Below are 24935 nucleotides of genomic sequence, written 5' to 3' on the forward strand. Positions count from 1 at the left end.
GAACCGGCGCCTTGAGATGGGTTTTAAAAGGCTGTGTTGCAAAAGGGCACAGAAAGAAAAGAAAAAAAACACAGCCTCTGAGTAATGAATCAAAGGGCGATGAAGCGGGACACGAATATCTTAGCCGCTGTTTTACCCCCAACAAGAGACAGTTAAAAGTCAAGGCTGTGTCGTACTTTCAGCGCTCTTCCGAGCACCGCACGCGTCCCTCGTGAGCGTGGGTCGCTCGGATCTGCGGTCCTCCTGCGCCATCTCCTGGTGAACATCAGGCAGGGCCACTGGGGAACTCCGTGTCTTCTTCCGATGACGGTCGTGTCCATGATGTACCTTTTTACGATCTTAGCCCGTAGCTCGAGCTACCGCGGTGGATACGTTTCACGTGCTCCAATATTGATCTGTTTTTTTTTTTGCTCTACAGGTGCCCACACAGCGGCGGTATTTAAGAAAGAAAACAGAAAAGTCATCTCTTCAGAAGAGTAAGTACCGCTCTCGCCGTGCATTACGGTTCTACTCTTAGACATCCTAACCTTGTTTGACACGGAGGAGCTCTCTAACCGGCCTCGGCGGTGTGTAGTGTCATCGCGTAAAGCAAAACGGTCCTGCAGAGGAGAGGTTTTTTTTTTTCCCAATGACGTCTGTGTGAGAGGGAGAGAGAAGGGAGGGATGATCTTGAGTTGTCTTAGACCCATAGGTTTTCTAAATTTGATCTAGGGGATAAGTAGTGTAATTTCGGACTAAGGAGATTAACGTGAGCAAAGCCCGTTTGCCCGGCTGCCGGTGATCCGAGTCCCGTGGAAGGCTGCCTTTGAGTGGAGCCCAGGTGAGGTGCCCCTCGCACCAGGGGAAATGAGTTCCCGGGGTGTCAGTCTCCCTGATCTAGCCTGGATATCGACGTAGTTACCACTACAGGTGTCAGTCATCTCTCCCAGACTGTTTGGCCATTTGGATGAGAAAAATGAAGATCGCGGATAAAGGCAGTGTCTGCTCTAACGCAGACTGGATGGGCTCCCTCTGTCCGGCTTTGTCCTCGATGCCTCTGAAGCACTTAGCGGTACCAGGTACGTACAGCGGGCGGACGTATCTGCCTTAGCCGAACTTCCCCGGCGTGGGGCTGGGCTGGCGGAGTTTTACCCTGCGATCTTTAGAGAGAGCGTTCAAGAAAACGATAACACCCGGAACCGCAGAAGGTCGAGCGATCAGGAGGTCAGACTGACTCACAGTCACTCCGTGTCTGCAGAGCGCACGTTTTGTGAGCGTCTTGACAGAAGTGCGCTTCAGGGAGTTAAAAAAGAGATATGCTTTTAATATAATGACCAAGGCCATTACATGCTCTCATATCATATCCTTTCGAATTCCCTTCACTGCTTTATTCCTTAAGCGTCACGGCGCGCAGTAGCGATACAGGAACACACTTCCAGGCTGTGATTGATCTCCGGACTGACTGTTTTTAATGATAATTAGTTGCATTCGTGCTGTTCTTCTGAACAAAGCGCTCGTCCGCCGCCGAAGCGCAGTGCCACACCGACTCCACAGACACAGCAGGCGAGGCGAAGATGTACCAAACAGCAAATTGCTTTGCCAGCTGCGCCACATCTTAATGGTGCCATATCTTGGCACCTGCCGAACAACAAGGCGTTCGGAGTCACCACGATGGAGCGATGGGTTTGGACGTGACCGCAGGGTCGTGAGAGTATTCAACAACTTACCCTGCCCTGTTGTTAGATTGGTTTCTTTTAAGAAACTGCAGGATCAGACCCGCAGATCAATTGATTACCGACTACCAAATGGTCTGAATGCGGCAAATAGCATAATCTCGTCTGTAGCCCTTCTCATATTGTTACATATATAAGACAGCCGGCACAAGGACTGAAAGTAAAACACGACCACGGGTTTCGATCAGGGCGCAGGTGTTTTCGCTGTGCTGTCCTGCTTGTGCTCTGCTGTCGTGATAAAAGCTGTCCCATGATCTGGGGCTGCTCACAGGCATGTGCAAGAGTTTTACAGTATCGTATCCGGTCACCTGCAAACAGACTCCGTCCAGAAGCTGACAAGGACTCGCGTGTCTCATAGAGATTCACACAGCCTCTCCTGCAGTCTCTTTTACTTTTATTCATTACGAGCCAGTGAAAATGTTACACTTTCTGTAGCGTACTTTCGTCCCCTGCGGGAAGATTAGGCTGTTTCTGGCAGAACGGTGCAGCTTTGCACATCTTTTCTAAGGTCCTGTGAGGTGGCCATGGATTGCAATATGTGTCTTCAGGACCTGGCGTGTGATTTGAGTGCACTGCAGTGGAGATGGGCAGGGCTGACGTACTGTACTGCCTGCACTTAAGGCCATTTCTGTTCTCCGTGCAATTAACCTAGATGCTCATGCGTGAGTGTGCCTGATTGTGGTCGTCCCAAAGGCTTGCTTCTTTTTATCCACAGTCTAAGATCTCTATTGACCTGAATTTGAATGGCTTTCATCACCGGATTGTTCTGTCCTATTTTTGGCCCGATTGTACAATGTACACTGCCGCACAGACACTTTTCTTAGAAAGTCCCATCGCGTCCTGTCGTTTCTCCACGGGTGTGAGCAGTAGGAGCACAGCTGTCTTCTTCCTGTGGCTTGTTTAAAGAGGATTTAAGATGTTAATCTTGCAGGGGGGAGATCTGTCTTGGTGCTGACCCCAATCTTTCAGCCTGTCTCTCCCCTTCCCCCTCTGCACAGCTGTTTTGTTACCTGTAACATGGAAGGTCATGAATCTGCCTCCACCTTGTGTTTTGCAGGGTGCACTACCTTCAAATTTTGTTTAATTTACAAAGGACTAAAACAGGTAATTGTTTTTTAAATCACCCCCTTCTTTCAGGGACACCCAACATAAGAAATGCATTATGCATTGTATCTTAACATATTTCAATAAATAATTGTTTGAGCCCAGTGCAGTTCTGCAGTTTTATTGAATGGCAAATGAGCAATTCTCATTAACATTGCTACACAGTGTCCCCATCTCCCCCGTGTGAGCTTCACTTATTTATGTGGTTGTAATTGCATTTTGAACTCCTGAATGATGGATGTGCTCTTCTGCTGTACTCCTCTGCTTAGGGGTTATTTGCTATGCATGGGTGCTTCAGCTGGTACTTGAGTCATGCATTATAAAAGTTTAATAAAGGCCTAGCAGACCAGTGCAAGACACACAGAATGCAGGGCACAGTCATTAAGAGTTGGTGAAGCAGTACGTTTCACATTTAAAGGTGATAGTGAGAAGTGCAAGGTAAAACAGACAGTACAGTGTCAGGGAAGGTTCCCGTGTTAAAGAGGACACCACACTCCTGAGCTTAACAGGACATCGCTGTTGTGTCCCACCTGTTCCTCTATTATTCCTTTATTTTGTACACAATGTCTCCTTTGCCATGAGAATTGAGGACCCATCATTGACACTCAGTGGGGTAATGTGAGTGAAGAAGCTGGATCAGGGGGATCACAGCAGCATCCCATCTGAAATACGGACCTGTGAGCCTCCAGCCTGCTGCTGCCTACCTCTCTAAGGCCAACCTACTGTAATACAGAATCAGGAAAGATCTCCCTTAAGACTCTAGGAGTCACCCTCGTGATAGAAAAGAAAGTTCTGCTTATTTGGAGGTTCTTATACTTCAATCCCACCTTCCATTTACTCCATTCAATTTCGAAGTGCTTCTTCCAATTCAGGGTCATGGGGGAGCTGGGGCCTATCCCAGCAAGCAATGGGCTCAAGGCAGGGTACGTCCTGGATGGGACTCCAGTTCATCACAGGATAGATGCAGACACATTCACATTTTTACACCAGGACCAATTTTCCAGAAGCAGTCAGATATTCGGAATCACTCCTGACTTCATTTCCTTACCTAAAAGGCTATAGATACTGTTTGTAATCACCTTCTCTCCCTGGCATTTGTAGATTGCGACACTCCTCCGCCCCATCTCCAACTCTGCAGCTGCCCCTTGGTCACTCCTCACCCTGTCGGGGGGTGCAGACAAGTTTATTGTGAAGGAAAACTCTCTACAAACCTTTCCATGTGTTTAAATGGTGCTGTGGTGGTGCTGTTATTCCTGGTGAAATGTAAATGTGCTTGAATATGTGAATGCGCAAAACGCTGTCATGTCCTAAAATGTACAAATAATAGTGATCAATACCACTTACCCAAAGCCTACAATTTATATAGTTTATCCAAAAACCCTCCCCTGTAATGACCTGAAAAACAGTCTGTGGTTGTTAAACGTCTCTAAGGCAAGTGAAAAACACAGATTGTTAACAATTCCAGGAAGTCGATTTAAAGAGAAACAAAGGAGCAGATGAGATATGGCTCGAGCTAACAACTGCTGTGACAAACTGTTTTCAGAAGGCTGCCATTCACACGTCCTGTGGCAAGTCCAAGGGTCTTGGGAAAACACACAGCATTCTTTCAGTGCTGCACTGCACTTTCTCATGCTAATTTCTCATCCTAGCCCTGCAAGAAGACCTGCACAGACCTTTTCAAATAAAAAGCAGCAATTTCTTACTCACTGCCTCCACCACCCACGCTCTCTCTCGTCCCATCAGCCTTTCTCCAGAAGTTAGGGTAGGTTGCATTGTTCTCTCATGCCACCTGAGACGTGTTGCAGGTTCTCTGACACAGATTGGTCATGTCATTCATCCTCTTACACAGGGGCGTGTTGCGTGTTCTCTTACATAGATTGGATCATGTCCCTGATTCTTTTACGCTGATGCTCTTACACAGGGGTGTGTTGTGTGTCCTCTGACACAGATCAGGTCATGTCACTGATTCTCTTACACAGGGGTGTGTTGTGTGTCCTCTGACACAGATCAGGTCATGTCACTGATTCTCTTACACAGGGGTGTGTTGTGTGTCCTCTGACACAGATCAGGTCATGTCACTGATTCTCTTACACAGGGGTGTGTTGTGTGTCCTCTGACACAGATCAGGTCATGTCACTGATTGTCTCAGACAGGGGTGTGTTGTGTGTCCTCTGACACAGATCAGGTCATGTCACTGATTCTCTTACACAGGGGTGTGTTGTGTGTCCTCTGACACAGATCAGGTCATGTCACTGATTGTCTCACACAGGGACGTGTTCATTTCCCTAACACGGCCATCTCACTGTTGCAGGATCGCACGACTCCTTCAGCTTCTGGGTGGATGAGAAGGCTCCTGTGGGGCCGGACCAGAAGGCGGCGGTCAAGCACCTTGCCGGCCTGTTCCGCTCGCTCGCCAAGAAGGTCATGAAGAAATGGTCCATGACTCAGAACCTAACCTTCAAAGAGCAGCTGGAAGCTGGCATCCGCTACTTCGACCTGCGGGTGTCCACCAAGCCAGGAGAGCCGGGGAACGAGATTTACTTCATCCACGGCCTGTTCGGGCACAGGGTGTGGGACGGCCTGGTGGAAATCGACACGTTCCTGACGGCTCACTCGAAGGAGGTGGTGTTCCTGGATTTTAACCACCACTACGCCATGGGCGAGGCCCATCACCTGTACCTCATCGCCATGCTGAAGAAGGTGTTTCGACACAAGCTCTGCAAAATGGACCGCGTGGAGGAGATCACTCTGGACTACCTGTGGCAGAAGAAATTCCAGGTAAGGTCTGAGCTTGTGTTCTTATTTCAGGGGTGCAGAACTGCGACCCCTGAGGGCCACAGGGTCACCTGTTAGCTTTTTTGTTCTACCTGGTTACATGCATGTCTGAAGCTGCCGATGAGTCAGACACATGTGCACCCTGCTGGCGAGGGACCCTGACCACTCTGAACTGTGCACTGAGACTCTAGCTTACCTGCTTCTCCTGGGGGTTGAGGGTTGCAATGCTGCAGTCTATAGCGTCTAGCCAGGCAGCATGTGGGAGTCCACTGGCAGGACAATAAGATCGAACACAGACCTAAAATACCAGTCCCACCTGGGACCTGAACGTGGTCGGACAGGACAGAGCCCATTTGATCCCAAGGCCTCAGTGTCTCTCTGAAACACACGCCGCCAGCAGCAGCTGCACTGTTGGCATTGCCCCGTTACTGTGGGCTAGTCTGTTCCCCTGGGATGTGGTCCGGCTCTTTAGAGATGGTATCAGAGGAATGTTTCTGGACCCGATGGGCTGAAACACTCTAATGAACATCAGTGAGTCTGAAGTTAGTAGCAATTAGAAAAACCTCCAAACAGAGGGTATTGAAAATAATCAGCAGTATCTGTCCTCAGGCAAAAAATGAGCTGCTGGGAGATGCAGAAAAGGTTCTGTGGAGCAGCCTACCATGAGGAATTTCTAAAAGCTCCTCTCTACCTCTGACCCCAAACAATTATTATTTTATCATCGTTTCACGGTATTTGGCGGAGCCAGCAACGGCCACACAATAAGACAATCCCAATAGCAGTTCAGGCGTTCTCGTCTGCGCCAGCCGTCCTGCAGGGCTGAGGACAGGGGCGTGTCTCTGAGGGACAGAGGGGAGTGTGCGGCTCTTTAAACAGGTGACACAGGCAAAGATCTCTGGCTTGTGGAAAGGTGCCCAGGACAGGATTAGAACAGATTACAGCCAAGTGCGGAGAGCACTCGTTATCCCTGGGTAAGTGACATGAATGTCACGTGAAACGAAACGACTTGACTAAAGAACTTGAACAGAAGCCTGTTCCCGAGCCTCAGGCCAGGACTTTCAGCGGCTGATGTGTCAGTGGCCGGCCTTGATCCCCAGAGCCCTTCGGAGAGGACAGAGCAGTCAAGTGGTAACGACCTGACACCGTGCTGCTTGACTGGGCAATACATGCGACAGCTGCCTAAAGCATCAGCCAGGACTGACGGACAGGCGACTGGGATAAACGAGTGTTTGAAGGATTATGGACAACCTGGAACAAACAGCACGGTGTAGGAGGCAATGAGTCTTCTTCTGCCAGCAGATTCTCACAGTGACACTCTAATTCACTGTGGTTCTAGAGGGATTACAGAACCACCCCTGTTAGGCCCTTACAGCGCTGTACAATGGTAAAAGCAGAGTAACATGCAGTAACGCCTGTTGGAATGACAGTGAAAGCCTGCTGGAGCAAACAGAGGCATGGCAGGTTTAATGATTCGTCAAAGGGACGCTGACAGTAAGAGATTAGACAGTAAGGCCGGTGTTCAAATGCAAACGTCCTGCAAACCTGGGGTTGTAAAATTTTGAGGACGCCATTAATGGGTAATTTTCTGAGGCTCAGAAATAACCTAAAGTTGCAAGATAGTGTCGACAACGGAAAACTACTATAGGTGCACTTGACTTCGATAATACTGCAAAGGAACAAGTGAAGGTTTATTCCATGCTGAGAAGACAAGAACAGAAACGCAACGTTTCGGCTGTGGAGCCTTCTTCTTCGACCTACTTGAACTACTTCGATAACGCTGCATGTCTCTAATTGTCGTGCCAAGCTGACATGCGCTGTAGGCCTCGTGCACGATGTTTTTTACACATTTTGGGCATGAATTTCTGCATGCAAACACGCGCACTTTCTTCACCTTTCAGACTTCTGTAGGCTCCTGCTTGAGTGGCTGCTGCCCTCTGTTTCTGCTGCCCCGCAGGTCCTGGTGTTCTACCACCACCCCTCGGCCGGGGGCTGCTCCTACCTGTGGCCGGGCAGTAAAATCCCCGCCCCCTGGGCCAACACCACGGACGCCTACAAGCTGATCGAGTTCCTGGAGACCACGCTGGGGGAGAGGGCCAAGCACGGCGCCTTCCACGTGTCCCAGGCCATCCTGACCCCCCGCGTGAAGACCATCGTCCGCGGGCTCATCAAGGGGCTGCGCACCCACCTGGTGGAGAGGTCTGACTCTTCAAGACTCCCCCCCACCCCCCGGCCCGTTCTCCGCCTCTCGTTCTTTTCCCTGCTCCTGCCCCTGTCCCTGCTTTCGTTGCCCCTCCTGTCTCTTCCACTCCTCCGCTGGCTCTGTTTGGTCATGTGGTCCTGACTTTCGGTCTCGCCCCCGAGAGCACGGCGAGTCTACCTTTCGTTTCTGCCTAGTTTAAAAATATCTGAAAATAGTGTCCGTTTAAAATAGATGCATCACACAGGTAGCAATAGATGCACAGGGACACAGCACAGTTTGTATTACTATACTGTATTATCACAGGGCACTGTATACTGTATAACAGCGCTGTCATAAAAAACGTTTAAATTAAATAGCATGGCGGTAATAAACATATCCGCCAGCAGATGGCGGTATAGAGCAGGGAAGCTGGGTTTTGGCGACGCAGGCCGCAGTTTCTCTAACAGCAGCGGTCTATATCTATTAAAAAGGTCGAGAAATAACACACACTCACCTTCGTCATTGCTCTATTTACATTAACCAAACCTTAAATACCATTTACAATGACACGTTTGGCTGCTGAGCTACAATCAAATACCATTGATTAATTACTAAGCATAATTGTGGATTTTCATTCATTATAATTATAAGAAGTTTACTTTATTTGCTGCCCTTCATGGGTGGCACAGTAGTTGACCTGGGGCCCCCGGGTTCAATCCCAGGGGTGCTGTCTGCGTGGGGTTTGTGTGTTCTCCCCTTGTCTGTGTGGTTTTCCTCGTGGTGCTCCGGGTTCCTTCCACCATCCAAGGACATGCCAGCAGGTTTGGGCTTCTGGGAGAACTGGCCCTGGTGTGAGTGTCTGTGTGTCTGCTCTGCCCCATACTGACGCCCTGTCCATTCTGTACCCTGCCTTGCGCCCACTGCTTGCCAGGATACGGTCTGACTCCCCCACAGCCCTGAGCTGGGTAAAGACTTAAGGAAATGGATACTACCCTTCATGACTCACCAGCTCGATGTTATTTATGATAAAACAAGGCAAAGATCACAACAACAGAGACACATGTAACACAGATTAAGACAGTAAATCAAACTGAATTCAACCTTTTTCCTACGATAGCTGTCTCTCGTGTTGTGAAACACCCACACATCTCCACACTGTATTACCTTCCCACAAAGCACATATCGCTCCTAGACCCCTGCTTTGCACAAGGGCAACAGCAGATAAGCAAAGGGAAATAAAGGACTGTTTTCATTCCCTAAAGATAAAATTGAGACACAAAGAACTCTGTTCTTGGTAAAGACAGAAGCAACACAATATTTCACTGGCCCTGAGTCAGGCAATGATTTTATTTCTTACTTTCTAACTGTGTTTCAGTGGCCTGGGGGTATTTTTATAGTGGCTGCTTCTTTGTTTTCATGGCCGGTAAACCCACTACAATGTTTCTGAATTCCTAAACCCCTGTTCATAAAATCATACAGCACCAAAAATGCCAGGCAGGTCAGATGCTGGCAGGGAAACGCCCTTATCAGTGTTGTACAGATTTATTTAATCCTCACAGATTGCAGGACTTTGATCCGGTGCTCTGAAACGTCTGAGAGAAACACTGTGCTCCAAGATTACCAGGAAAATACCAGGTCTGCCTTCTTTGACGGAAAACTTGACCAAGTTAAGCCAGGGTGAACTCACAGGAAATCTTGAACAGACACTAGTCTCCGAGGAAGTAATTCAATTTACCGACCCAGAGGACGCCAGGGTCAATGAATCGGAACAGGATTGTTTATTATCCCAAAAGAAACTTTCTTCGAGTCATCCAATTTCCTCCTATTGTCTTTCAGACTTTGCCAGTCTCATGAATATGTAAATGATGGCCTGCCGTACACAAAAGAGATTGAACACCCAAGTGCGAGTTGTTTTTGTAAATGGTCAAAGACAATCCCTGTAATTATCCCTGTTAATTATTTAACAAAGCCTCCTTTGTGATTGCGACTGGGGAGTGTAGCTGATATTCAGTATAAACTGCAGATTTTTAAATTGGCTCATACACATTTTGTTCTTCCCCCCGAGTACTGTGCTGTGCTGTGCTGTAGCTAGTGCACAACACTTCACAGTCTAAATTACTCTACTTGTAATTGCTCAAGTAATAACAAGCTTACTCAGAGCCCTGCTAAAATTAAAATAGAGTCGAAAATCCACTTTTCCCACAACAGGTGCTCTAAATATCAATCATCTGCATGAACATCTATGCCAGGCCTGTATAAGACCTGTGGCCAAGCTACCTGACACTGCTTGGTTTTGCACCAGGTCATGTTCATACTGGATTATATCTTTCTCAAGGACAAGAAGACAACTGAAGGACTTCTGTCCATGCTGATGACTGCCTCTGTCCGTGTCTGTTTCAGGAACCTCCCCACCATCATGAGCTGGGTGAAGGCCCAGAAGCCTGGGGCCAACGGAGTCAACATCATCACCTCGGACTTTGTGGAGCTGGTGGATTTTGCCACGACCGTCATCAAGCTGAACAACCTGCTGCTCCCTGACAAGGCTATAACCTGAAGCCAGAGGCGCCCACCAGCACCCTCTTCCCTGTGGGCAACAGTGGGCAACCGTGGGCAAACTGCTCATTCTGTAGTAAAGGAAAACTGACAATTTACCCATAGGGACAACTGGGGCCTGTCTGCTAAAGAGGGGTCTCAGATACTGCCCCGATACCTTTTTTGAATAAGAGAGTCAGAAATATAAAGATCATCAGATGTCTGACCCTGCACTATTATGAGATGACATCAGTCTTTAATCCAGATTTCCCTCAACAGCTGTGCTCCATCATAGATGGTGTGCATTCAGTAAACTACAGGCAAGGAGCAGTACCAACCCGCAGCCAAAGACAGACCACAGCAAATCAGTCAAGCAGAGCAGCCTCAAGCACTGTGTGAGTAAGCTTTAGAGCACATGTTTAAGAGTTCCCTGTGTGTATGCAATCAGCCATTCGAGAAATGCCAGCATTTCCCGCAGAGGCACATAGTGTTAATTCTCTGAGTCAATGTGCTGCTGCAGGGCTCTCAGACCGAACTGACACCAGCCACCCCATGCCTTTACACACAATCCTCAGTAAAGCATAGCATAGATGTAGGGTATTTATCAAGAATTTCACGTTATGATTAAGGTAAAAAAAGCAAATGTGCATTATTTTCCACAGGGTATGGTTGAAACAGTGAAAAGGCAAGCTGGTAGATTGTAAAAATGACACTAATCTCTAATTCCTCTGATACTGCGTATGCTCCCATTAAAACCAGGATTTAAGCTTCTGCCTTACTTTAAAGATGCTGTATTGGTCTCTGGCATTTTTTAAATCCTTACTGTACCATAAAAAATATGCTTGCCTTGGCAGGAGCAATTATAGGCAGATGCACTGTTTGTCTCTTAAATAGGACTTGACAATTCGGAGACTGGCAATAATGACCTGAGAACTGAAGGGCTGGTTTCTTATTGTTTGGTGAACCACTGAAGGGTCAGAAGTGTGACAGATGTTGAAAAATGGACCCTGGAAATTTAGCCACAAGCCACATTGGCAGCCCAGCTCTGGACCGTGCAATGGGGCAATTTGGAGTTTCTCAATTTGGATTCCTAATCGGGCCGCCAACCGCAGTCTCCTCCTGGCAGTGTGCTGTATCCAGAAAGTGGCCTTCTGAGCCCAAAACTCTACAACTGCTGCTGTTTTTATGCCATTAGGATATTCAACGCTGACTGCTGGGAGGAGTCCAGAAAGGGAGAGATCTGAGGGGACAGAGTGTTCAAAATCCTCAAAGCCACTGAGAAAGTGAACCCAGGGGACCTCTTCAGGATCAGCGGTGAAATACCAACCAGGGGGCACAAGTGGAAACTCGGGAGAAGCACATTTAAAACAGAGCAGAAGGCGCTCTTACACAAAGCTTCACGGGAGCGTGGGACAAGCTACCCAGCCATGTTCCTGAAGTTAACGCCCGGGTTTCTTTCAAGAAAGAGCTGGACGGAACCTGGGATCAACTAGCTACTAATTACCAAACAAACTGGAGAGGATTAATGGCCGCCTCTGGTTTGTAACTCTTCTTCTGTTCTCAAGATAGGTAAAGGCACAGAAGGGTACCCACCCTGGTAACCTTTTGGCAACCTTATGCAAGGACAGACCTTCCACTACAGTTTGCCCACGATGTTTTAATTAACACATAAGAGTAGTGTTTTCTAAATAAGGATCTTCTCCCCAGTTCTTTGCTTCAGATCTTCTCTGCCATTGTAGTATTTCGGCCAAGATATTTAGCCAACAGAACTGAGGGCGGCTTGTCTTTGGCGTCTTTAATTAACTGCTGCTCACCTGTATGTGTCTGAACTGCTCGGTTGCCAATAACGTGGACACAGACAAAGCTGGAAATTAGGTTGTGTGACACACTCCAGTAATAAGCATTCCTATTAAACATTAATTATGCATGGGTTTAATTGAGAAGGGAGAGTGTTCTGATAATCAGTTCCTGGTACAGCGTTAATGCCAATTCTAGGTCCAATTACTCTGTTAAATTCTGAAATGGGTTATGAATAGGTCTATCCAAGGAAATACTGTAATCATTGGATAGGTTCAATTAGCCTGAGAATAGGCAGTGGACTGTAGGGACCTACCCTTCATCAGACAGATGATCCCACCTCATCGGCGCACTGGCGTTCCCTGTGTCATCAGCCCCAGGCTCCCAGTCCAGTCCCTTGTGTTCCAGTTTGTTTCACCTTCGATCCCAGTCACGTTTCACCAAGAACAGAGCAACATTCCAAAACTGCTGCTGGTTCACATGCATCACCCTGGAATTTGAGGAGACTTGTTTTTCCCCTTGTGACCTGCTGTTTTAACTTCTACCGACTATCGAATTCAAGACAAATCTATTTTCCAACAACAAACATTTAACTTATTTTTTTCTCACCAGCAGATCCTTCATGTCAACACTATGCAATTTGATATGATTTTATAACCTGTTTTGATGTGAAAAAAATGACTTTTTGATTTAAAAGCAGCATGGTTTATATCTAAAACAGAATATTCAACCAGACAGTACTTCTAATTTCGCCAATTACTTTTTTATTTAATTGCAATTACAATTACATTTTCGAGATGGGAAGTTTGAAACTTCCATATGGAAAAAAAATATTTTATCACATTCCGTGCAGGAAGCAATAGATGCTTTGCTTCCTGTCTGCAGATCCGTAAGTAATATTTGTAAAACAGAAGAAAGAGCTAGGTGATATCATCTATGTCTCTGCACTGCCACAGCTGGTCTTGCCTGAGGCTCTGTTGGCATTTTGCACGCGTAGCGTGGGTGATGGGAAACAGATTCCAGGAGACTTTTTGTTTGTGTTTTTCTTTACCATGTAAGCTGAATCAATCCGGGGAATAGCCTTACTGTGTCTACGAGTTTCAGAGGGAAAACTGCATTCCTGAAAGTGTTTCCCAGATGATATCAGCCGCATGCCCTCGCACAGAGCCATGCATGGACTTGAGGCTGTGACTGTCTGATTGCTCTGTCTGGGTATTTGAATGGAGCCTGATTTTCGCACAGTGGAGCCCTGAGGGTAGAGTCCTCCCCACAGGTGTATCTGATACCCCTACAAGCCTCACGATACCTTGTGATCCATTGGCAACAATGACAGAGTGTCGTTGAAAGAGTAATGTGTCCAGGAGTAGTGTAGATATTCATACAGCTTTACAGCTTATTATTATTGTTGTTGTTTTATTCTCTTTTTGTGTGTGCATTAATCTTTCTTATTAGATGTCAGTGATCGACTCATTCCTAACACTGTGATTCTCAACAGCTATACTGTGATATTTTGAATGCCTGTAACAGCACCAAGGCAAAGACTTTATGACAAAAGACATTCACTCCACTGGAATGTTGGAACAATGTGGCAGCAGAGATGTGTTCAAGAACAAGCTTTATCTTCTCTAGGTTATATTTCATTCCCAGGTTCAGTGTTTTGTTTCGAAAGGCTGCTCAACTCAGGTGCCCAGAGAGAGAGTTTGAATTTATAGCGCAGTGCGGCACTTAAAGGGACATTGAAAGCCATGAATTCTGATCTCATGTGTAAACACAGTGCAAGCTGTTGAATAGGCCACTTGTCAAGATAAGCAGTAATTTGCAAAGTCTTTGTGTAATTGAAAAGCAAACAGTAATGGGAAGATGTTGTCCTGTTATGCACTGCTGGGGGGCTTGATTGCTCTGGACAGGCCCGAAAGTCATCAGGAGGCTGGCAGGGGTGGACTTGTGGGAGAAGGGGGTGAGAAAGATCTGTCTGTGCTTTAGGTGTGTTTGCATTTTTATTAAAAACACACAACTTCTTTAGTAAACCCAAACTGGAAAAGCTACAGCTTATTCCTGAGGCATGCACCAAAGTGTGTTACTGCACATTGACATATGCTAGCTATTCATTGAAAAGACAGCAACTCTTCCGTTGAAGTAGGATGCGTTTTTATATGCTGAATATCCTTGAAAAGCTTTTAAACTGTTACTATTAAAGGGTTGCTCAGCTGACTGTAATGTTGGCAACTTTATGTTGGTAATGTTGTGTGGGAAACTCGTGGCTTTGGGTTCGATAAGCCAGTGGTGTCCATTAGGATACATTCTGCTGATTGTAACCAGAATCCCTGGTAAAATTGTTTGGAATGTTATTCGTCACCATAGCAACACTGTGGAGCTCCAAGGTAATGGATATGTAACTCCATTTCAGAAGAATGCCAGTAGCTATCTTTTAGATGACGTCATTCATCTCTGTATGCAAGATTCATAAAAGACAGTGAATTTGTGAACGACAGTGAAGTAATTGGCTTCATCGTCCAGCTGATACTCTCTTTAGTAAATAAATGTCAGGTATTCAATTTGGAAAACCCATCTTTGCATGTCGTAATGCTGTTTTGGAATGAGAGCACACCACCATTTCCTGTCTTATTCAAATTCATTTATAGTGTCAAAATCCTTTTCAGATCCTTTAGACATGCTGTACAATCAATATAGTGTTTCTGTGATGCACTTTAATTAACTCTTTCATGAGCTGTTATACTAGAGACGGTCATGTAATAGTTGAGAAATGTTTGAAATAAACAAGTTTTGTGAAGTGGCCAAATAAATAATTTCCAACTGACGTGTTTTTTTTTTCTTAAAGGGGAAAGGGTAATATATTGCATTCTTAATTTAACCAGTAAAAATATATTTTTTAATATAACAAACAGTGCTGATGTAGTGATGTGACCACGAACGTTTATAGCCTATTGCTTTGTGATTTATATTTATCTGTCTCCTGCAGTTACAGATTCAGTGTTGGAAACTTTTCCCCCCAGAGTTCACTCCGAGAGGGCTGCCTGAAGATGCAGCAATACGTCTTTGTTCACCAGCAGCAGCTGGATCGGACAGGTTGAGCCGTGGTTTTTGGAGAAGCAGGCCGATGATGACACGCTGGGAGAGTCAGCCCTCTCATGTCCTCTCAGCACAGATTCATTACAAAAGCTGTTCTAATCGTAGTGTACTCTCCCGGTACACTTTTTTGTTTTGTAAATAATCCACAGATAATTCTTTAATTCTATACAATAATACCAACAACTACATGCATTTTTCTAGAGCATTTCACCACGAACATATGGGCAGCACACAGCAGCCACTCTGCATCTGCTGGACAGGTGAGAAACGACCGCACTCAGTGAGTTAAGGAGGACATCTAGGGAGGCTAGATTGATCTGTCTCTGGAGCGCCGGTGTGGGTTCTCTTCAGTCCTGCTCTTGTGAGCCACACCCAGTCATTGGCTAAACCAAGCACCTCGATTTCACATCCCAGCTGGAAGAGGACACCTGCTCCTGCACATCGCTCCAGGTCACCAGACTGGGCCCCGGATGGGAGATTCCGGTCGAGAGGAAAGTGCGCCACCTGCTGGTCGGCCAACACCGCTTGCAGAAGTGACCCTCCCTCCCCCCGAGAAGCCTGCCAGCTCCTCACTGGGGAGGCCCAGCTCTGGAGATCAGCCTGAGGGTGGCAGTGCTGCTGTATGGCATCCTGGCATTTCCCACCTGACCAAAGGAAAAAGCTGAAGGAGAGGTTCCCACACTTTGGGATTGAAAGTTTTCACGGTAGAAGTTTGTATCTTAAAGTCAGCCAGCAGCCATGTCACCCTGCAGCTCAGCAGGTGTGAGCCTGGTCAGTATCTGGATGGGAGACCTCCTGGGAGGAGCTAAGGTTGCTGCTGGAAGAGGTGCTCGTGGGGCCAGGGGGGGGCGCTCTCCCTGCAGTCTGTGTGGGTCCTAATGCCCCAGTATAGTGACGGGGACACCATACTGTAAAAGAGGCCTGTCCTTCGGATGAGACGTAAAACCGAGGTCCTGACTCTCTGTGGTCATTAAAAATCCCAGGGCGTTTCTTGAAAAGAGTAGGGGTGTAACCCCGGCGTCCTGGCCAAATTTCCCATTGGCCCTTACCAAATCATGGCCTCCTAATAATCCCCATCTATGTTGTGGCTTCATCACTCTGCTCTCCTCCCCACTGAGAGCTGGTGTGTGGTGAGCGTTCTGGCGCACTATGGCTGCCGCCACACCATCCAGGTGGGGGTGCACACTGGTGGTGGTGGAGGGGATCCCCATTACCTGTAAAGTGCTTTGAGTGGAGCGTCCAGAAAAGCGCTATATAAGTGTGAGGAATTATTAAAGTCATTTTAAAACAAGTGTAAGGTTGATAGTGTAAGTCTAAAAGTAGACAACACACAGACAGAGAGAGAGAGCAATATTTGGCTAAGGAACAAGTAATAGGTTTATTCCCTGCTGAAAAGAGAAGGAAGAAAACAATACTTTGGCTGTGGAGCCTTCTTCAGGTAAATTGGATAATTGGATATTAAATCCGATAATCATTTGGATAATTCCATCTTGATTTGACTTGTAGATAAGACATTTGAGTTTACAGCAGAGCAAAGAGCTCTGGAGAGACCTCCCTCTGTGTGTGTGTGTGTTTGAGTCCTGCTCCGTTAGTGCCCCCGTCCAGCCCGAACTGCCCCCACTGGAGGTGCTCGCTGCCGTCCTGTATAACCCCACCGCAGGCCGGGGGAAGGAGAGCACAGGTCAGCACGATCACACGGGCTCTCAGCCCGGGCCGCAGCCCAGCTCAGAGGCTTCCTGTTTACTCTGGAGATCCTTCCCCCACCGTGAAACCTGAAGCAGCCCCGAGCCGCTTCGGTCTCCTGCACTGGAATCCACGACATGTGCCGTGGCGATTTCCGCGGCGATAAACACGCCGGCTCCCGCGCTCCGCCACGTCCCAACCCGCTCAGCCTTTCCGCTCCGCAGCTGCGGGTCCGAGCCGGACCGGACCGGGCCGGACCCGACCGCGGCCGCCGCTCACCGTGCCTGGTCTGGACTCGACGCCGGCAAGGTATGCCGACGAATCAGATCGATCGATTCGTTACAGTTGGGCTCAGCTGGAGACCGTCTTCCTAAAGATTGAACGTTTGCCGGAACATCCAGCGTTTTCCGCGATCACTGCGATTTTAAGGATCCTGACGAAGACTGGTCTTTAACCCCCCTCCGGAAAACAAACAAAAATCAAAAGAAAAGTATGTTTCAATAGCACACAGCTTCGCATCTTGGCGCGGTCCCTGGCATCTGCATACATACGGTAGATTCACACAGGAAACACCTCCTGGCCCGTGGAGACTCGCCGCGCGATCTCCGACACACCGCTTTCCGAAGCAGCTCCGGGAGGCGTCAGGTTTCCGAATTTCACACGCCTAGCCTTTTGCGAAGCAACGCGCATTAAAAAAAATCGGGCTGTTTTTGCGACAGTTGAGTGGGGATTGGGAAATATACGCGTCTTTGGGGTTCCAATTTTTTTTTGGGGGGGGGGGGGTCTGATTTCAAAGACTCTGGTCAGCTCTACACCTTGTTGTTGTTGTCCGCTGTAGAAAAGTGGCTCCACGCGCTCCTGGCTGGCCGGCCGGCTGAGCCCCCCCCGGTCTGCAGTCGGCACGCACCCCGAGGTCTCCAGCTGCTGCGCATTCCGGAGCTCGAGGGAGAGCGCGAGGGAGCAGCGCGGGCGGCGCAAGCGGACCGGCACCCGGCGCGCAGGGCTGCCCCCGGGGGCGTAGTGCGATGCCTCAGCGGCGCCGGACATCCCGCATCCCGGACTCCTGCCTGACACGGACAACTTTTCTGCGTGCGTGCGCACTTGCGCATCTGGATTTCTGACTGTTCTGGTCTTTTCCTTCTCCTGCTCGCTCCAAAATCCAAGAGCAACCACAACAGCAAGAATGCCTGACACTGACAGCTCCGTTTCCAAAACGGTAAGTCGCTATATGTTACCCGAGCAGGTCCTCAGAAGAGAATTGCTCTATCGAATTACGAACTGACCCCGTGGAAACGAACGGCTTTAAAAAAAAAAAAAGATTGATACCATAATTTTTAAGTTTGCAGTGGTGCATTTTTGTTGTCTTGTTTTTTGTTGATAGGTTAAAAGTTGAAGAAACGGTTGAAAGGTGTCCTTTATTGGGGTTTTTTTTGCGTGTTATCTAAAACTGGTTATTATGTTGGTGGTATGTCGTTAGGTATTGCATGCCGCTGTAGCCCAGACCAGGTCAGTTAGACGAGCCTCAGCGCGATGAAAGTCTGCTTTGTTGTGTCTGGAGCGCCTGTCACATGCGCCAGAGCGTGCATAATTAGAATTCCTCCGGAGCGCGGCTCAGGGGCGGACAGGGTGTCGGGGCGCTACAGAGCGCTGCAGGTGGGGCACAGGGACTTGGGCTCTACACCCGGCTCTGCTCCCTGTCAGATGTCAGGTGTCCGCGAAGCGCCGATCCACAATCGCCCATCTGTGCGATTCCACCCTCTCCCGAGCCGCAACCCACATTCACTTCACCCATAGCCTCAAGCGGGCATTTTCACATGGTAAGTTTCTGGTCTTCTTGTAAGTAATTATCCTGTCAGTCCACACTCGCGAAATAATTGAGCAGAAGCAAAACGTAATGGATAGCTTACTGCACATTCCTTGGAAGATATGCGAGCAAGCGATATCTCTGTTTCGACGATATCTCTGGCGACTGCGACAGTGCTGAATCTTTTAAAGGACCTATATTCAATTGTGAGGCTTTTTGAGGTGTTGTAAAGGACCTCACTGAAGGTGAAGTTCCTTTGATGGTTCAGGACCTGAGCTGAAACCTTGAATTCCTTCTGCCCTTCATTGCTTATCGTCACTGTGTCCAGCTCTGCTTTTACAAACGTCTCTGCCACCTGCTGTCATGCGTACAGCAGTGCGGTCATTGTTTTTTCAGATCGTTATTTCCAACCTATTAGACTGTTGGCTTTACTAGTGTGGTGGGCCGTAGGCAGATTTTGGGATTGCAGTGCTAAATGTCCTAAACCGGCACTGCTCTTGAATAGAGGACAGTTGTGCTCTAGCTGTTCATTAATATTAATAGATCTCACATCGAGCCTGAAGGCTGCTTGTGTGTGATTCAAGACATACAGCTGGACCCCAGCGGTTTCTGAGTGCAGAAAGACAACACAGGTGAGCTCCTACTGCCTGTATAGGGATTACTGAGTTCCCACAGACAGACTGGACCTCCACCAGATCTTTGGGCATTTGGTTTAAATTTGCTGGAGCTGATGAATACCTCTTCATTCTGTTTTGGCTCTCCATTACGCCACTTGTGATAATAACTTAGAGCGTTACAGCCTGCTTCCAGTTAAGGTGCTTTCAAGCAGAGCCCAAAAAGTAAATGTTAAGGGATCTAACATGCAAGGGAAGTCTTCCCCTGACTTACATGCGGTAGGAAAAGGAAACACTTTGAGGTCAAAGATTATCCAGTGTTAATTGAATTTTTTGAACATTTTCCTTTGAAAAATGAAAATGCAACTACTCTACCACTCTTTTCATTTAAAGAGATGTTCTGCCCTGTGTAAAAATTCCCTGTGAAGCAAAACAAAATCAATACACAGATATGGAACAATTTCAGCTGTTACAATTCACAGTAGTTTTACTTTTTGTAATTCCACATTTAATCAAGTTGTAAGAACATTTACAGGAAAGGTCCTCAAGTGTCTTTTCAGCAGAAACACTCCTGCTCCCTGTTCACTCAATGTGAAAAAAAGTACGTAGAATAAACCTTGGAGGCACTGTCTCTTTCTGCAAGCGTCAGTGCTGTGATGTTTCTCTCTCCAGTTATGTCTATAGGAAAAATATCTTCATTTAGTCTTTGCCCTCCTATGCCGGGAGTGCAGGTTGTGAGCTTACTGTTCTAGCAGTGGAGGAGACTGGGCACTCAATAACGCACAGGAAAAAAAGCTGACAACTTCGGCCTCCTCCCAGTTTCCCCTGCACACAGTGGTACAGATCAGCCATTTCCCAGACCAGCTCCACTCGGACAAAGCTTCATTGTCTCCAGCTGTGAACGTCAACAGGATTCTTACTTTGAATGCACTGCAATGTACGGACTGCATGTGTACCGGGAGGCCTTGCCTTTTAATTCTTTGTAAAGATAAACATTCCCCTCAGTGAAAGAATAAGACATTCCTGATCTCTATGTCAAAATAACTGGGTCTTTCTGATTGTAACATAAAATAAACTAAAAGCACGTTTCTCCAAAATGTCACTGAGGAAAATATTGAGATATTGAAGTTCAAGTCGGTGATGCCCTTTCCCTCATAAATTCACGGTATGCCAGCATATGCATTATAAAGCTGGTAGTGCACAATGAGATCATTGTACAGTAGCAGAGCGTAGCAGAGACACAGAGTAGCTTAGATGTATTAAGTGCCGTGAAAACTTTGAAAGACTGCTGTCACATTCATTATAAAAAGAAGAGAAACAAGTGCTTGTCGTCAGATCAAGTTTGTTTTTTAGCAGCCTGAGGATGAGAGACGTTTTGTCTGAATAACTGTAGCAGCTGGTGAGGAGATGTTAACGCATAGTAGGTGGCCAAGGTTAGAAGAGAACGAGGAGGGTGTTCTGGAGGATGACCTTTTAAATGACCATGAGAAACCTCTGTGGAGCTCCAGCGGCCTCTTGCAGCCAGCCCACAGTTCTGTTCTGGGGTAGGCAGCTTGTCATAAAGTATGAATCGTGTCCAACTGTCCCTTCATCACGCCCTGTCTGTGCTTCAGCTGAAGTCCCTCCCTGACATCCTTCAGCAGCATATGGTATCTGTGGAGGTTGAAATGTGAGAAATTCACTATTCTGCGCACAGCTGGAGCAGCACATACAAGTCTGCCTGCTTCGGTTTTAAACACAGGACAAAGGTTACCGATCTTGCATTGATTCTCTTTGATCTTGTGAAGTGTGTGACCCGTGTTTCCAGTGAAGGCATCAGCTGTTGATCAAATGGCATCCCTCTCTTGTGCAAAGCTAGGGATCTTATAAGTCATCCTGTGAGTTTCTATTAGATACTTTCAGTTATCCAATAGCCATGTCCCGTGCCTGGTGCCTTTGTAGTATCAGCTAATATAAAGGATTGCTATCCACCACCTTCACAGTTCATTGCAATCTTTTGCTTTGGATATACCTTTATAAATACATTTTGTGGAAAAAATCATTTTGCTTATCAAGATGTTAATAGAATGTGTCTCAGATATGTAGCTGACACCTTTGTCCATGTGTGCTGTATAATGATCATGTACAACATATATATTAATTTGGTGCATATGTATTGAACCATCAAAGGAAATGATCAATCTCTCCACCTTTAGACCATGCCTGAGCTGAAGTTCTTTGGTAGAAATACGTAATCTGTGCCTGGTTATTAGATCAATGAAACATGGCCAAGAATTTAGTCAGTCACTATTTTTATATCCCAGGGCAAAATACCTCTGTGTTATTCCATATGCAGCAAAGCTCAACAGGCCTGCTAGATAGCCAGTGTTCTGTGGCCTGTCTGGGACTGAGCTGGAACAAGACATCTCACACAGAGAAAGGTGCTGTGTTATTAACTTCACTCCATCACAGCTGTCTTAAGATAGCTGGATATTGTACTGTGTTTTACTGTATATTCTACAATGGAGGTTCCACTTGAGTATTAGAAGGCCCACCCTGATTGTAACCACAACAGATCGCTTCATGATTGCACTTCTAAATTGTCAGCTTCAGTTGAGACCTGTAAACAAGACCAGGGGAGATAATCTCATCTGTTGAACTTTCAATCCAGATACATAGATAGAAGATAGGGGTGTTTGGAGCAATTAAGGAGAGACAGTAAAGGCCTTTTATTCCCTGAATAATGATACTTCAGCAGCAGACTAACAGATGTCTTCCCCACCTTGTCTAAATATGTCACTGGGTGGTTTCCTGGCTTCCCTCAGTGCTTGCTATCTTTATTCCAGCAAAACATCTGAATTAATCCAGCTTTCCCTTTTTTCATCAAAGCTGGTTTTAGACGACTGTGGGATGTGATGCTTTTTTGGCACCGGATGTCAATGTGATTCTTCTGAGCCTGTCTCTCTGTCTGCCTCCAGCTTTGACAACATTATTCTGATGAGTACAACATGTATAATATTACAGCTCTCTTCTCCTGGTGGCCTGCTGAACAGGGGGTGTCTGGTGCCGTGGAGGTCAGAGAAGATGCACGCCCAGTGATTATCTTATCAGTCTCCCTGCTGCTGAGATTTAATAATAAATCCTCACAGGGCTTGTCCAAACAAACGGTGCGCAGATCACTCTTACCTCCTTTCCTGACAGAGTGCTGCAGAGCCCAGTTATCCCTTAGACACCCTGACCAGCAATTTGGAGTTCAGACTAAAGCAAACAGTTGTGTGCTAGTTTTGAGCCCATTGCTAAATATGGTGTGTCTTAAATAGCAGCCAGCTTCCTTGTTCAGTGTTTTCAAACAGGGTTTATTTTGACTGTGCTCCAGGCCATGTTTTCCTGTGTTGTTTTCAGCTTAAGTTCACACAGGCAATTGAAACTTGGCATAATATGCCTGATGGTCTTAAGAGCCATGCCCAGCCCTCAGCTCTTCCTCACTTTGTAGTTAGTGGTAAAGACTTAAGCCTGGGTTAAATAACAGGCTGGGTATGATTCAAAACCCTGCACTTGCCTTACTGTTGGGTACATGAAGACATTGCATCTGAACAGGCTTGCTGTTCTGCAACCCCTTCACCTCTTCAGTACAGGCTCATGGGCTGCATTCAAAAACCCTTTAGAAATGTCAACAATTTAAATGCAATGTGAAAAAATTAAAAGCATGGATCTGGCAGGGCTTATAAACTTCATCCATAAAAAGAAAAGGTTGAATTAGAAGAGCCCACTTGTGTTTATGATCACCTGCCCAGGTTTCTTTTACTCCTGGGGTGCGGATTTCAACAGGACTTGAGCATCTTCAATACAGCATGTATTTGCAAAGCATTTTTGAGTTGTCACTCAGTTTTTTTTTCCTGAATTAAAACATTTCTAATTGATGAGATCATCAGAGGTCCCTTTATGGGACAGCCTGTCGTAAGATGGCAAAATCAGAATAAGCAGTTTATTCCGCTGTTTTCCACAAACATCATTTCTGTGTGCTCTTGCGACAGAGGACAATGAAGTCGTTGAGCAACCGCAGCAGAAATGATGCCTCTGGGCTAGAACACGCTAAGCACGGAGACTGCATCCAGCAACTTTGTTTTCTATCCCACATAAATATGGATGTTTGTGGTCAGAGGTCCAAAGTGAAGAGTGGCTTATGTGCTTTTTTCCACATGTCACATTTCTAGCAGGACCACAACGATATCAATCACAGTCCAAGAGGGTGCTAAGAAGTGCTATAGTCTCACAGATTTTATTTGGCTGAACCACTGGGATTTGCTGTTATATTTCCTCTAGCTCCTCCAGACTGCCCTCTCTTAAGTTCAGGAACTGCTACAGCAACAGCTGGGTGGATCTTCAGGTGCTATAGTCTCACAGATTTTATTTGGCTGAACCACTGGGATTTGCTGTTATATTTCCTCTAGCTCCTCCAGACTGCCCTCTCTTAAGTTCAGGAACTGCTACAGCAACAGCTGGGTGGATCTCCAGGTGTACCTGTGTTGTAAAACTCTTGTATTGTACTGCTTACTATCAGTGTTATAATAATAATTTCTCACACTTATATAGTGCTTTTCTGGGCCCTCCACTCAAAGTGCTTAACAGGTGATGGAGAATCCCACTACCACCACCAGTGTGCAGCCCCACCTGGATGATGCAACGGCAGCCATAGTGCGCCAGTGTGCTCCCCACACACCAGCTATTAGTGGGGAGGAGAACAGTGATGAATCCAGTTCATAGATGGGGATTATTAGGCGGCCATGATTGGTAAAGGGCAGCAGCAATACTTTCACTGCTGGGCCTTCTGCTGGTAGAAGAAGCAGTCTTCTGTGGATGTGCGAGCAAGCGTTGAGAACAGAGCTGATCGCCTGAACTCAATGTCAGAGCACCGGTCTAGTGGTAAATCAAGCCTTCAGTGTTTTGTGGTTGTTAATCGGCTGCCTGAATGAAGGGCAGCCGGGCGGACAGACAAGAGGCCTGATCTTGTCCTCATGGGGTTGGCTGGAAGGTGAGCGCCCTTGAGAAAGCTACGGTTACCTGTAGCAACCGCCGGTACAGAGCTGCTCCCAGCCCAGGAGACGATTAGACTGTAAGCCGCACAGCCTAGCCTGTAGAAGGTGAGCAGGTCTTAGGTGCTTCCCTGTCTTCCAGCCTCCAGGACCGGGTGTGCGGGATGATGTCACAGTCTGCTTTCCCTGCAGGATGCACCTGAGCCGAGGAGGGACGGAGCCCAGCAGACGAGCTCTGCAGGCCTGGAGAAAGAGGCATCGGCACTCTCCAGTACCCCTGCTTCTCCCAAGGTCAGTGCTCCTGCTTCTCCAGGAGTTCAGGCCGTATCCACAGCAAGATTTGTCAACTTCGAAATCTAATCATTTATTACTTATTAATGATCAATTTATTTATTGGGTTGACACCATCGTCATGCTAGAACACAGGAAGTTCTGGAATGAAAACCTTTTGTTCTTGAAAACCTTTCCCATGATGTCAAGAAAGTGTTCTGTGAGACCTGCTATTCAACACTGAGAAACAGATCTCCGGTACGCCTGAGAAAAACAGTGGCTGGAGTTTGTTAGCGTGGGGCGTGAATATTTGGGCACTTTCAGGGCCTGTCAGTGCACTGGAAAACCAGAGCGTCTCACCTG

At 47.0% G+C, this 24935-nt stretch overlaps 2 protein-coding genes across 17 annotated transcripts in view; both read left to right on the forward strand.

Annotated features, from left to right (window-relative positions):
- The first annotated feature begins 651 nt into the window (after positions 1-651).
- Positions 652-14938, forward strand: plcxd2 (phosphatidylinositol-specific phospholipase C, X domain containing 2). The gene is made up of 4 exons (XM_006628013.3): positions 652-1058; positions 5128-5594; positions 7546-7787; positions 10171-14938. Exons 1-4 carry the CDS (start codon positions 947-949, stop codon positions 10322-10324), a joined length of 975 nt encoding a protein of 324 aa, XP_006628076.3. The 5' UTR covers positions 652-946; the 3' UTR covers positions 10325-14938.
- Positions 14939-16849: 1911 nt separating this feature from the next.
- Positions 16850-24935, forward strand: part of phldb2b (pleckstrin homology-like domain, family B, member 2b) — a 54262-nt gene continuing 46176 nt past the window's right edge. For 4 of the 16 annotated variants that reach the window (XM_069189923.1, XM_069189925.1, XM_069189929.1 and 1 more), the window contains exons 1-2: positions 16851-18088; positions 24495-24593. In XM_069189923.1, the coding sequence (XP_069046024.1) occupies positions 18056-18088; positions 24495-24593 (132 nt within the window). In that variant the 5' untranslated portion in view covers positions 16851-18055. Of the gene's footprint in view, positions 18089-18483; positions 18690-24494; positions 24594-24935 lie in introns of those variants that run through there. The other 12 variants (XM_069189927.1, XM_069189930.1, XM_069189932.1 and 9 more) reach the window with 7 other exon arrangements.

This window comes from Lepisosteus oculatus, chromosome 5, assembly GCF_040954835.1.
Source record: "Lepisosteus oculatus isolate fLepOcu1 chromosome 5, fLepOcu1.hap2, whole genome shotgun sequence".
Classification (NCBI taxonomy): Eukaryota; Metazoa; Chordata; class Actinopteri; order Semionotiformes; family Lepisosteidae; genus Lepisosteus; species Lepisosteus oculatus.

What these genes read in the sequence shown, in the direction of transcription:
- plcxd2 (XM_006628013.3), top strand. Translation starts at nt 947, where the DNA reads ATGAGAAAAATGAAGATCGCGGATAAAGGCAGTGTCTGCTCTAACGCA. An exon ending in GAAGCACTTAGCGGTACCAG is followed by an intron (nt 1,059 to 5,127) that starts GTACGTACAGCG and finishes TCACTGTTGCAG; the next exon opens with GATCGCACGACTCCTTCAGC. An exon ending in TGTGGCAGAAGAAATTCCAG is followed by an intron (nt 5,595 to 7,545) that starts GTAAGGTCTGAG and finishes GCTGCCCCGCAG; the next exon opens with GTCCTGGTGTTCTACCACCA.